At 39.8% G+C, this 13707-nt stretch overlaps 1 protein-coding gene and 1 long non-coding RNA gene across 2 annotated transcripts in view; one reads left to right on the top strand and one right to left on the bottom strand.

The window, feature by feature from the left end:
* Nucleotides 1-13707, top strand: part of LOC102164814 — a 25064-nt gene extending 11357 nt beyond the window's left edge. The window contains exons 2-4 of the long non-coding RNA XR_304522.3: nt 6862-7082; nt 9376-9438; nt 11253-13707. This is a non-coding gene — a long non-coding RNA (uncharacterized LOC102164814). The remainder of the gene's footprint in view (nt 1-6861; nt 7083-9375; nt 9439-11252) is intronic.
* Nucleotides 6324-10971, bottom strand: GPR33 (G protein-coupled receptor 33). Its single transcript, NM_001190923.1, has 2 exons — nt 10837-10971; nt 6324-7361 (listed from the first exon to the last, which is right to left on the bottom strand). The coding sequence occupies exon 2, from the start codon at nt 7344-7346 to the stop codon at nt 6324-6326; it is 1023 nt and encodes a 340-aa protein (NP_001177852.1). The 5' UTR covers nt 7347-7361; nt 10837-10971.

Genomic DNA, 13707 nt, shown 5'->3' with positions numbered 1-13707 from the left:
CACTAACTGATGCAAGAGTCATCCTCACTTCCTTCTCTTCTTTGACTCCTCAACCAAGAGAATTTATAGGACGAGACTCTACTTTTCTCTATTTCTCACTTCCATGTTCTTTATTCAGGCCCCATCACCTGTTACCGGTATTATTGCAACTCTGGCCAAATTGATCACTCACCTCCAGTTTGACTTGTCAGATTGGTCTTTCTAAAATGCAAACCTAATTCTATCACTCTTTGGCTAAAGACCCTTCACCAGCTCCCTGTTGCCCTCAGGATAAAGTTTAGGATCCAGGTCATACCATTTAGCTGGGACTTTGGGATCTAGGCCTGATTGACTTTTCCAGCTCATCTTGGCTGTGCCTGCTTCTCATACCTTTGCTCCAATCATACTCTTGCTCTGGATGAGCAGCAGTGGATCCCCTGGGGTCCTGTTAGAAATGTGTAATTGCATCCTCTTCCACACTTACTGAATCAGAATCAGCATTTCAGCAAGATCATTTGGTGAGTCTCATGCGCATTCAAGTTTGGGAGGTACTGCTTTATAGCACTGTGCTCTCCCCCTCTGCAACTTTTATACATTCTGCTTCCTTTGTCTTGCTGTTCTTCCCCTGCTTTAGATGTTTAACACTGTTTTGCAGACTCATAAGGAAAAACTCTGGTGGTGAAAGCTAGACTGGAGGCTTTTGTTTGTTACTCCAAACATGACACTTTCTTTTTTATACAATAATGACCGTTTCCTCCTCTTTCTTCCCTATTAAACAGTGGTTTTCTATTCTTGGTTGTATTTTAGAGTGAACCCGAGAACTTAAAAAAATACAGATTCCTAGGTCCTGTCCCTATAGATTTTGGTTTTTATTGGTTTGGGTAAGGCCTAGATACTGATGTCTTTAAAGAGTATCCCAGATAATTATAATGTGGAACCTAATTCAGAACCACCACCCTAGGCTTTAGCTCCTTGAGGAACGGGATTGTGTCTCATTCACTGTTGCATTCTCAGAGCCGACCACAGTACCAGGTACATGAACTATACTTGTGAATTATTGTTGCCTCTAGTTTCTCAGGGATATGGAGTCAGGTTTGCGTTTTACATACCATCTTACCTTATACCCAATCCTTTCGCATATGTTAACAGCTGGGTAGCCCATTTATTTCATTAAACCAAGGAACCATCTCTTTTTTTTAAATTTTAAGACAGTTCTTTGTGTGTGTGTGTGTGTGTTTTGTCTTTTTGCCATTTCTAGGGCCACTCCCTCGGCATATGGAGGTTCCCAGGCTAGGGGTCTAATCTGAGCTGTAGCTGCTGGCCTACACCAGAGCCAGAGCAATGCCAGATCCGAGCCGCATCTGCGACCTACACCACAGCTCACAGAAACGTCGGATCCTTAACCCACTGAGCAAGGCCAGGAATCGAACCTGCAACCTCATGGTTCCTAGTCGGATTTGTTAACCACTGAGCCACGACGGGAACTCCTTAAGACAGTTCTTATTTATTTATATTGGCATGTAGTTAATTTACAATGTTGTGTTAGTTTCAAGTGTATAGCAAAGTGATTCAATTATATATGTGTGTGTGTGTATGTGTATATATATAGGAGCCATTTTTTTTTTGCTTTTTTTTTAGGGCCACATCACAGCATATGGAGGTTCCCAGGCTAGGGGTCAAATTGGAGCTGCAGCCGCTGGCCTATGCCACAGCCACAGCAACTAGGGATCTGAGCCCTGTCTGTGACTTACACCGCAGCTCACAGCAATGCCAGATTAACTGTGGGTTAACTATGAGTGAGGCCAGGGATTGAACCCACATCCTCATGAGTCCTGGTCGGGTTCGTTACTGCTGAGCCATGGTAGGAACTCTGAGGAGCCATTTCTTGAGGAAAGAACGTGAGCTGGTATGTGAAACATATAACTGGCATTTGCTAATCATCCCTGTATTCAGTTCTTCAGCCAGTTTGAGGCTGACATAATGAAGCAGGTTCATATAATTGAATCTAATAGGCACACTGTTTTAAAACACTATCTCCACACACCAGTTCCACAAAGCAAAGCCACTAATTCCTTGTTTATAAACCTCTCGGGTCCTGAGAATTCACAATAGTGAGAAGGTTGATGAGGTCAACACAACTAAAGAAGTAATCATTGTAAGAGTTAACTATAGTTTTAAGGGAAATTAAAAAATGCATTTGGGGATAATTTTAAGTTTACATCCTATTTTTTAAAATTTAAAGTGACTTCTAAGGAAGAACCCTCTTAATAATACTTATATTTATGTAGTGTTTTGTATTTTAGAAATTATTTCATATCCATAATCTTATTCAGAGATATCCCCAGATTATAGGTGAGGAAGGTAAGGCCCAAGGAAATGTGAATAACCTGCCTCAAATAAAACACCAAGCTAGACCCAAAGCCAGCTCACCATCCAGATTTCCTAATTACAAGTTAACTGTTATTATTTTTGCAGCCAAGTTGATGATTACTTTCTTTCTCTTTTTTTTTTTTGGTCTTTTTAGGGCTGCACCTGCAACACATGGAAGTTCCCAGGCTAGGGGTTGATTCGAAGCTGTAGCCACTGGCCTGTGCCACAGCCACAGCAGTGCCAGATCTGAGCCAAGCCTGTAACCTACACCATAGCTCACAGCAACTCTGGATCCTTTAACACACTTAGCGAGGCCAGGGATGGAACCTATGTCATCATGGATACTGGTCGGGTTGGTTACCCGTGAGCCAGGATGGAAACTCCAAGATGATGATTTCTTTTTTTTTTTTTGTCTTTTTGTCTTTTGTTGTTGTTGTTGTTGTTGCTATTTCTTGGGCCGCTCCCGCGGCATATGGAGGTTCCCAGGCCAGGGGTTGAATCGGAGCTGTAGCCACCAGTCTACGCCAGAGCCACAGCAAGGCGGGATCCGAGCCGCGTCTGCAACCTACACCACAGCCCACGGCAACGCCGGATCCGTTAACCCACTGAGCAAGGGCAGGGACCGAACCCGCAACCTCATGGTTCCTAGTCGGATTCGTTAACCACTGCGCCATGACGGGAACTCCCAAGATGATGATTTCTGATGAAATAAATGGACTAGGGGGATCTGGGCTGAGAGTCCAACCTCTCTGCCTCCCAGCACTGACCTCAAGGAGTGAGTATGGTGGTTAAGAGCATGGATTGATTCTAGCACCAGATTGCCTGGACTTGCAATACCGGCTCTTCTAACGGCTTTCTGCATGGCCTTCAGCAAATGCTTCAGTTTCACAGTCTGTAAAATAGGATAACAGTGTGACCTACTTCATAGAATTGCTGTAGGATTAAATTAGTTACTATTTGTAAAGCATTTTGAATCCTGCCTGGGCAGAAGGTAAGTGTGATATAAATCTTTATTAAACAAAAATCCGGTTCAATCCTATTATTTTACACCTTCAGTCCCTTTTTAGTTCATGTAGCAGGAGTACCCATATTCAATTTAAATATCTTTTACTGCAAATTGATTGCATATAATATATATAGAAAAGTAATAGTTTGATTGATAGGCTTCTTTCTGTCCTTGAGATGTTTACAATGGAATAAAGTACGTAAAAGAGCCTGGAAAGAGCACTTCCTTGTTTGTTATTGCAGCAGATCTGAGGAAGGAAACAAAAGGCTCTCTCTGGGGCTGCTAGGTTTCCAAAGCAAGATTCTTGTTTCAAAGAAGCATTAAGTTTCCAACTTTCATTCCTAAATCCTGCAAAGTAAACTACAGTGGGCTGGTCAGGACCTGGGAGAGTATGGGGAGGGAGGAACAGCTGCCTGGTCTTCAGTCCTACTTCTCCCTGTCTGGGACACTATTCAAGCCTCCAAACACTTGAAATAGGGGCCAACAATGAAACTTTTCATCTACCCAAAGCTTTTTTATCCCTCCTATTCTAAGGACGAGAGACCAAGCCCCCAGTTGCCCAGGGAAGCAGTGATGCCAAGGCAATTAGAACTTCTGGGGCATTGAACCACTATTACTTTTCTACCATAAAAAGTTAGTAATAAAGGTTTATTTCTCTTCATTTCTGTAACCTGTTACAATTGATATCATCCATTTTGGGTATTTCTGAATAGGATGTATGCCTGTGGCTTGAAGCAGTTTTACAAAGCTGACTGAAATATTTAGAGATTGAGTGTGCATTGTGGCCTGAATAGCTAGCTGCATTCTGTATCAGTTGAACTAGATGGAATGACCTATTGATTTATGACTAATAGATGGAATTAATTAAATAAATAAAATGTAATAGATCAATGATACTGTGGGTCCTATATAGCTTAGGTGCTATAATGTTTTGCAAAAACTTGAAGTAAAACTTGAAAACCAGAGAAGAGAAACTAATTTTGTTATAGCTTTTTTATTTAATTTATTATTATTTTTTTGGCTGCACTCACAGCAGGTGGAAGTTCTCAGGCCGCTCCATAGCAGCAATCTGAGCCACTGCAGTGACAATGCCAGATCCTTAACCCCCTGAGCCACATGGGAACTCCAGTTATTGTTATTTTAAAATGGAATGTACTATGACAATAGCCAGGCAGATTCTCAAACATTTATAATTGTTTTAGTTCCCTATTTCTCAGACAGCTTAATACATAAATTACATATATACATACATATTAAAAAGAGACATTTAAGGTATCTTTATACTTAAAATATTAAAGTGTAAATTCTTGGTAGGTGACAAGATGAGTCCATACCAATTAAATACATTAGGTGCTAGCCAAATAAAGAGGGACCTTGGTCCAAATGTCTATAGAAAATTCTGTGACATGGAGTTCCCGTTGTGGCTCAGTGGTTAACTAATCCAACTAGGAACCATGAGGTTGCGTGTTAGATCCCTGGCCTCGCTCAGTGGGTTAAGGATCTGGTGTTGCCATGAGCTGTGGTGTGGGTCGCAGATGCAGCTCGGATCCCGAGTTGCTGTGGCTCTGGTGTAGGCCAGCGGCTACAGCTCAGATTAGACCCCTAGCCTGGGAACCTCTACATGCTGTGGGAGCAGCCCTAGAAATGGCAAAAAGACAAAAAAAAAAAAAAAAAAAGAAAGAAAGAAAAAAAGAAAATTCTGTGACAGAAACATTCTGATTGATGGTACTATAGGTATTCAGAAACTGATATAACTGTAGTCTCAAAAATCAAAGGTTAAGAATCACTTTTTCATCAGTTCACACCAACTAGGATGACTATAATTTTTTTAAAAAGGGAAAATCATTGGTGTAGGTGAGGGTGTGGAGCAACTGGAACTTTTTTTTTTTAGGGTCACACCCTTGGCATATGGAAGTTCACAGGGTAGGGGTCTAATCAGAGCTGCAGCTGCCAGCCTATACCACAGCCACAGCAATGCCAGATTCGAGCTACATTTGTGACCTACACCACAGCTCATGGCAATGCCAGATCATTTAACCCACTAAGTGAGGTCAGGGATTGAACGCACATCCTCATGGACACTAGTCGGGTTCTTAACCCACTGAGCCACAACGGGAACTCTGAGAAACTGGAACTTTTGTTCTGCTGATGGGATTGCACCATGGTGTAGCTGCTGTGGGAAAAAAGTGGCAATTCCTCAAAAAGTTAATAAACATAGGCTTGCCATATGACCCAGAAATTCAAAATAATTCAAAACAATTGAAAACAAAGATTAAAACAGATACTTGTACATTGGAGTTGATAGTAACATTAGTAACAATAGCCAAAAGGTGGCAACAACCCAAATGTCTCTCAACAGAAGAATGGATAAACAGAATGTGCTATATACATATAATGGAATATTATTTAGTCATAAAAAGAATGAAGTTCTGATATATATGTTACAACATGCATGAACCTTGAAAATATTATTCTAAATGAAATAAGCCAGACACAAAAGGAGAAAAGAAATATTGTATGATTCCTCTTACATGGAATATCTAGAATAGCAATTTCATAGAGATGGTAAGCAGATTCAAGGATATGAGGGATTGGGGGAGGGGAGGGAATGAGGCGTTATTCCTTAATGGGTACAGAGTTTCTCTTTCAGGTGATGAAAAATTTTGGAAATAGGTAGCGGTGAAAGTTTCAAAATACTGTGAATGTAGGTAATGCCACTAATATGTACACTTAAAAATGGGAAAATGGGAAATTTTACGTTATATATATTTTATCACAACAAAAATTTTAAAAAATCATATTTGCTACATCACACATTGCTTGCTTTTTTATAGCCCCTAAAATAGATTTAACTATAATACAGCCCAGGGGTCTCTCTAATGTAGGGACTATATTATACAAAAGCTGAGGTTCTATCTCTGGTGGTATAATAGACTAGGAGTCCATTATTTGCTCTGGGATCCAGAATTTAAATGTAGCCTTCTGAATTTAGGTTTTGTGTCCTTTCTGTTGAAGAATCCTCATTGAATGTCAACTCAAAAAGATTAAGAACAGACTTCTTAAAAACCTTTCTGAAGTTCTCCCCAATAAACAGATAGAGTGTGGGAGAAAAGAGAGTATTGAAAGAAATAGTTATCATTGTGAGTATCAGAGTCAACTGGAAAAATTGTGATTTGTTCTTAGTGAGAATTAAGCCTTGGTATACATGGTAGGGCATCCAACACACAAAGAAAGAGATAATTGCCGTCATCATGACCTTGAAGGGCTTGTTGGATTTAAACAGGCCCCTGGCTTTCATCTTTTTGGCTACTCTTTCATAACAAAAGGTGATGATGAAGAAAGGCAGAAGGAAGGACAGCAAGAAGCGGCTGCTAAAACAGGCCACATGAATCCATTGCCTTAATGTTTGCATCTTTTTGCTTTCCCAGTTGGTAGATATGGCGTAATTATTTTGGCAGGTCACCATTCCTTTATGGTCATCATGTGTCTCCCTGAAAACCATATAGGGTATGCTGAGGGCAGTGGCAGAGATCCAGACTCCCAAGATGATGCTGGAAGCCCAGTGTGGGGTTCGGTGCAGCTGCGACCACACTGGGTGAAGAGTGAGAAGATAACGATCAACACTGATGGCCGAGAGGAAGAAAACCGACGCAAACATCCCTGTGTACAAAATGCCATAGACCATCTTGCACGTGGCCATTCCAAAGCTCCAGTGATCATCTTGAAGGTGGGAGATGGCCAGAAATGGCAAAAACAATGTTGAAATAAAATAGGAGAGAATGAGATGAAAATATAAGAGAGTATTGACAGTCTTTCTCATTTTGAATTTTAGCACCCATAGGTAGAAACCATTGGTGATAGTGCCAATTATAGATGATGTGAGCAAAAGAAGCACAACAGTCATTTTTGAGGCAGAAGTTGGAATGTGAATGCTGTTTCTTATTAAAGTAGAGACATTGAGCAGGTAATCAGTAGAGTTGAGCAGATCCATAATTGGAGTGAGAAACTGAGAATAAAAAAACAAACAAACAAAAGAAATGGTTAAATATAGAAATTAAAATAGTAATTCTTGCATATTAATAGTCAAAATGACAGTATTTTAAAAATGGCAAACATGATACTTCTATAATAATACAAATCATATTTTAATTTTGTTTGAAAGATTAAGATCAGATTAATTTGAGTATCAAAAATAGAAATACTTGGGAGTTCCCATTGTGGTGCAGTGGAAACGAATCTGACTAGTATCACTGAGGATGTGGGTTCGATCCCCTGCCTCACTCAGTGGGTTAAGGATCCAGCATTGCTGTGAGCTGTGAGGTGTACATTGCAGATGTGGCTCAGATCCTGTGTTGCTGTGTCTGTGGTGTAGGCCGGCAGCTGAAGCTCAGATTAGACCCCTAGCTAGGAATTTTTATATGCAGTGGGTGTGGCCCTAAAAAGAAAACAAACAAACAAAAACCCACTACAAATGCAATAAAATTAATGTGAAACAAAAATAAAGTTTGGGGTATTTTTACTTTGTTAAGTAATTAATTTAGATGTCTAAAAATGTTCTATTTAGATGTTAACCAGAGGTCTGACCCTTCTTGAGGGTCACAAATTCTTGAATAAGACAAGGTAGAATCAGTGTCACTTGACTAAGAAGACTTGGTTAGGGCAGTGTTGCTAATGAAATTAAATAACAAAAATAACAATAATTGGAACAAATTAATAATCATGGGGAGTTATAATTAGATTTCTCCCATGAGCTAATTTTATATTTAATAGTAAACTCTATTAGCTAGAATTCTAACACTCAGCACATAACAGTGAGAACTGATATTCAAATGGGAGCCATTTGGCTCCCTAAGATTGCGGAATGCCTTCAGAATTACCAAGGAGAGGGGAAAGTATATATCCTACAAGGATATAGTAGTAGTTCTTTCTTACTTGGGGAGAGGAAAGAGAGAGAGAAGTCAAGGAACTGATATTTATCTAATATTTGTTGTGTGCAAGGAGCTTTATATGAAAATAATCGCTTTTTTCCCACATAAAGGCAGATATTTAAGCAGAAAAGAAAGTGAGGCTCATAGGCTTAAATTTCTTAGCTTCAACATCTCCCACCATACCTCCATTGTGGCAGGTGGGGAACCCTACCAGTGTTTTATGTTACTTCTTTGAAAACTGATAATTCATGTGTAGTGTTTTAATAATGCTCCATGAAACAGAGTATTTGATTATTCAAATCATCCCATTTCTTGAATAATTGTTTCTACAGTATTGAAAGTATGAACCTGAGAATGTTTTGGGAAATAGCTATTATAACAGAGTCATATCAACAAATTGGTTTTTGATGAATTGGATAAAGCAATGGAAATTACTAATGACTTTTTTTTTCACTAAGCAAATAAAATCTAAGAATACAGAGAAGAGGAAGTTCCTTTGTGGCTCAGAGGGTTAAGGATCTGGCGTTGCCACAACTGTGGTGCAGGCTGAAACTGAGGTGCGGCTTCCACCCTTGGCCTGGGAACTTCCACATGCCATAGGCATGGCCAGGAAAAAAAAAAAAAAAAGGAATATATATAGAGAAAAATAAAATAATTACTTTAAGACCACAACTGCCTTAAGTTAATTCTGCCTTCTAAGGGGCTTGCAAAACTTTTCCCCAAAGCAGAAGAATGGTTCCTTTCAGGAAGATACCTTAGTACTCTGCTTTGGGAATAAAATGTGAAGTCTTGGGACGTGGAATAGATGGGCAATGGCGAGTGAACAAGTGGGAACCCAAGGAAGAGCTGTGTAAAGATCTTGGGACCGAGAGGAGAGGGAGGAGGCATGAGGATGGTCTTCAGAGAAGGGCCACAGGAAGGTTAGGAGCTTGAGGAGGAGAAAGGGTCATTGAGATATTCCAAGAAGCAGAGATAACATAGAGGACTTATTAAACTGAATGTCTAATATTGTTTCATTCATTTGCTATGCTTTGACATGGTGTGATGTCCCTTCTCTTTCTTGTGTTGGTGGTTGCTCTGGGGAATGGAAAGAAAGGAGCTTGTGTTCCCTGTTTGGAAAGGAGCAGGATGGAGAGGAGAAACCAGCAGCAGGAGGTGAGATGTGAATTAGATGATGAATGTGGTAGAAACTGGCTAGATGTTGCGGCATGAGTAGAAACAAAATCCCATGGAGAATTTCTGATACTGTGTGTATATGGCTTATGTGTATCTATTTATGTATGTGTGTCTATGGTTTGTTTGTATATCTGTGGTGCATTTGTGTGTATGTATGTGCATACGTGGTGTGTGGCCTCTGTGGTGCCTGCAGTTTGTGTGTGTTTATCTGTGTAATATGTGTAGTATTTGTATATCTGTGTGTGTGTGTGGTCTCTGTGTATGTGCATATGAGAAACTGAATTATGGGGGAGACTTTTTAAAAAGAATTATATGGCTGTATAATTCTATCTAGAGCTCTATCTAGAAGGGCATCTAAAAGTAATGTAGGACTTGAGCAAAATCAACATGGGTAGTGGTTCTGAATAGCATTAAAGTTGCTTAGAAACTTTGATTTATTGCACATGACCGGGAGATTTCTTAATCCTTAAAATATCTTTTAAAATGGTTTTAAAGTACTTGAAAATAAATTAATGGGGAAGAATGCAGATTTTGGCATCTCACAGAACTGGGTTTCTGTCCTATCGCTACCACTTACCAGCTCTGTGATTTTGGACTCTTAACTGTAAGTCTCTTTCACCTTCTCAACCCCAATGACTTTTTATGAGGACTAAGATAATGTGTATGAATCACTTAGCTCCCTGCATGGCACAATTTAAACACTCAGTAACTTTTTAATCTGTTAGCATACTCGTTCTAGAAAAGCTAGCAAGAGCCTCATTTTGCCCTTTTTCTTTTCTTTCTTTCTTTCTTTTTCTTTTTTTTTTTCTTTCTTTCTTTTTTTTTTTTTTAGGGCTGCGCCCATGGCACATGGAAGTTCCCAGGCTAGGGGTCTAATCGGAGCAGTAGCTGCTGGCCTACACCACAGCCGCAGCAACAGCAGATCTGAGCCAAGTCTTTGACCTATACCACAGCTCATGGCAACGCTGGATCCTTAACCCACCGAGCGAGGCCAGGGATGGAACCCGCAACCTCATGGATCCTCGTCGGATTTTCATCTGCAGCTCCACAATGGGAACTCCTTATTTTGCCCTTTTAATGTCATATTTCTTAACTTCCCCAAGCCCCCTCCTGACTTCCAGGGTAACACCAGGGATTTCTGAAAAAAATATCAACATTCATCTAGTGGGACAGAAACTCTCAGATTTAGGGTTATTTTGAGGCCGTGCTATCATCACCCCTTAGGCACAAGTGGTTTCAGGAAGACCCCACCCCTGTTTGGGGACAATGAGCTCCCTGTGGAGGACTGTAGGAACCTTGGGAAGTTGATTTGGAATAAGCCTAGAGGGCCTTTTCAGATGATAGCTCCAGGATAAACCTCTTTCCCAGAGATCTTACCTTGGAGTTACATCTTCATGACAGACTGTCTTGGGAAGGCCAGAGGGACTCCATCAGCAGTCTTCTCTCCAGGGACAGAGGCAAAAGTCAGCGACACTTGCCTTCACTTCACCTGCCTTTCTTCTTGCTGATACTACTCTCCAACCTTGAACCTCCTATTTAAATATTCTGTGACTTCTCCTTGCTGTTTCCCTGTTCCTTTTTCTGTGAAGTGTATACTGTAGAGGTGGAGGTAGAGAGATGAGCACTTCTTCAAATCATTTCTCCATTTTAAGGAAAGATTTTCAAAAATTCCATGAAGAGAGATATTCTAGTTAAGTTATTCTGTTTAAGTTTTGTTATCCTATAACAAAGTTTATTGCAGGTGTTAAAACACTGATTAAAAATTCCCTTCTCTTATGTGGTCTTCCCACCAGGCACCCACTCTGCCTTGACACTGGCATGTTTATTAGCATATGGATGCATGGCGTTGAGTACATTGGGAGGTGGTAAATATCAAGCATGGAAAAAGTAGAGTCTGGAAATGAGCTGCCTAATCCTGTTGGAGAGAAGATGGTCAGAAAGGAAACCTTAAGCCCCAAGTTTCACACTCAGATGGAATCTATGATGACAGGCCAAGAGGAACATTATTTAGTTTGAAAAGATGAAGACTGACAGGCAGAATAATCTGCCTGTTGTTGAGAATGGTTGGAAAGAACACTGACTTGGTTACCATAGCCTAGAAGACAATCACATTATAAGAAAATCCTACAACCCAGGTAATACATGTACCAACTGACTGAACCCTACATTTTCTATTTTCCTCTTTCTAATGCACCTCTGAGACTTCTGAGGATCAGCCTCTGTGCTGACCTCAGTGTCCTGATTTCTTTCCTGTTTCCTTTCCTCTTCATCTCTGCACTCCCGGTGGAGAAAATACATCAAAACTGCTGTGTGGCTTCAGTGGTGAAGCTTGGGAATCAGTTATTTGTGTGAGACTTAGAATTTTAAAGCTTTCATTGCTACTGTAGCCTTATTAAAAAATAGGCTTAAATTTGAGCTCTTCATTTGGGGCTATGCCCTTCTTCTACTCAGAAGTGATCTTCTTTGCTTCAGGATGAAGATAAGTTTTCAAACTTGCTACTGCCTTTTAAAGATGATTTCCTGCCAGGTTTTCATAGATGTTGGGCTAATTCACAGATTTGGAACAACCTAAGACATTAGTTGATCCCACTAGTTTTGAAGATTGGCAAACTGAAACACAGAGAGGCTAAATGATTTGCAGTAGGTTTTCATCAAGAAAAAACCAAGGGCTCCATCCACTCCTCTGTACTAATTCATTAATACAAAAAGGGATTTGAACCAGGTTCTTCTTCCTCCCCGCCTCCACTCTATATTTGTAAGCCCTACAATTAGTAAAATTCATAAATATCAAATATATTAGGGACCAGTGTTTAATTCCTCAGCTCTCCCCCACCGCTGCCAAAATATGCACGAGGGCGAGTACCACCATTAGAGAGCCTAACATTTCATTCTTCCTTTACTCTCCTCAGAAAGACTGCCATTAGTTGTTTTATATAATAGGTCATTAAACCAATGATATTAACTCCGTTGAGAGAGACACAGACTGTTTGAGGAAGGAATTTCTCTTTTGTGACTGTGGTGATGATTTCACTCATTTCACTTTTATATTTCAAATTAGGTCAGGTGGTTGCAAGAGAAGAACCCATGAAAAAGCCTCTTTTATATTGTTTTGGTGTGATCACAGCATGAAATATATAGAAATGCAGAAGCAGATGGTGTTGCAGAATCAAATGCTTGAAAGTCTGAACTCACAGATGCGTGTAATTTTTAGGGCTGGAGGAGACCAAGGAGTTAACTTCATCTAATTCCTGACTCTATAGGTGAAGAGACCTAAACTGAGATATTTAAGAACTTGTCCTAGATTCCATTGTTAGTTAATAAAGAACTGGGACAAAAATAACGTACACTCAAAATACTGATGCATGGCTTATAGACACTATATTGATTGCGCAAGACAGTTCAGGAGAGAAAACAAAACCCTAGGTATAAATTTTAACTCTGTAACTTACCATATATCTAACCTCTAGTCACAGTCTCCTCATTTCTAAAAGTATGGAAAAAAAAAGAGAGAGAGAGAGAAAGAAAACACCACTCTTGAAAATATTCTTTTGAGGGTTAAATGAAGATTCTATAAGTAAGGGCTTAGCACAGTACCTGGCACCTGTGGGTTTTAAATTAGTGATGGTTAATATTAACATGTATGTTGTACCAGAGAGCACCAGCAAGCCCAGTGGGCTAGAGCACATCCCCAAGCTGTGCAATTCAAGAAACATTTATTGAGTATCTAATGCATACTACAGAGTGTTCAAGACTGGGGAAAGCAAAGTAAATAATTCAAAATAATGTTTAGAGTTATTTAGTCTTTAGTGTTTAGAGTTGTTTAAAAAGACGGTATCTGAACAGAGTAGCTTATGGAACATTGAGGAGAGTGAATCATAGGCCTTGAAAACATTAAGCTTAACAGCCTGAAAAGAGATTGATGCTTCCTTTGTCCAGGTTCCACTCCTTTCAAGATCACTTCTTACTACCTTCCACCTCCCCAGCAGAAGAACAGCAGTAGGAACAACAATACGTGTATTAGCCTAGTGATTTTCCTTCTGGGTAAAGTCAGAAATCACTTGGAGGTCTTTAAATAAAAATGCAGAGTATCCCTGAGATTTAATTCACTTGTGTAATATTTACCAAGCACTGTTCTTGCCACTGGGGATATAGAATAAACAAGAAGATCTTTGTTCTTATGGAACTTATTTTCCAGTGGGGAAAGATGGACAATAAACCAGTAATTAAAGAAATATTGTCTACTACCTA

Source organism: Sus scrofa, chromosome 7, assembly GCF_000003025.6.
Source record: "Sus scrofa isolate TJ Tabasco breed Duroc chromosome 7, Sscrofa11.1, whole genome shotgun sequence".
Classification (NCBI taxonomy): Eukaryota; Metazoa; Chordata; class Mammalia; order Artiodactyla; family Suidae; genus Sus; species Sus scrofa.
The sequence above is the reverse complement of the archived record's forward strand: the minus strand, read 5'-3'. Positions and strand labels throughout refer to the sequence as shown.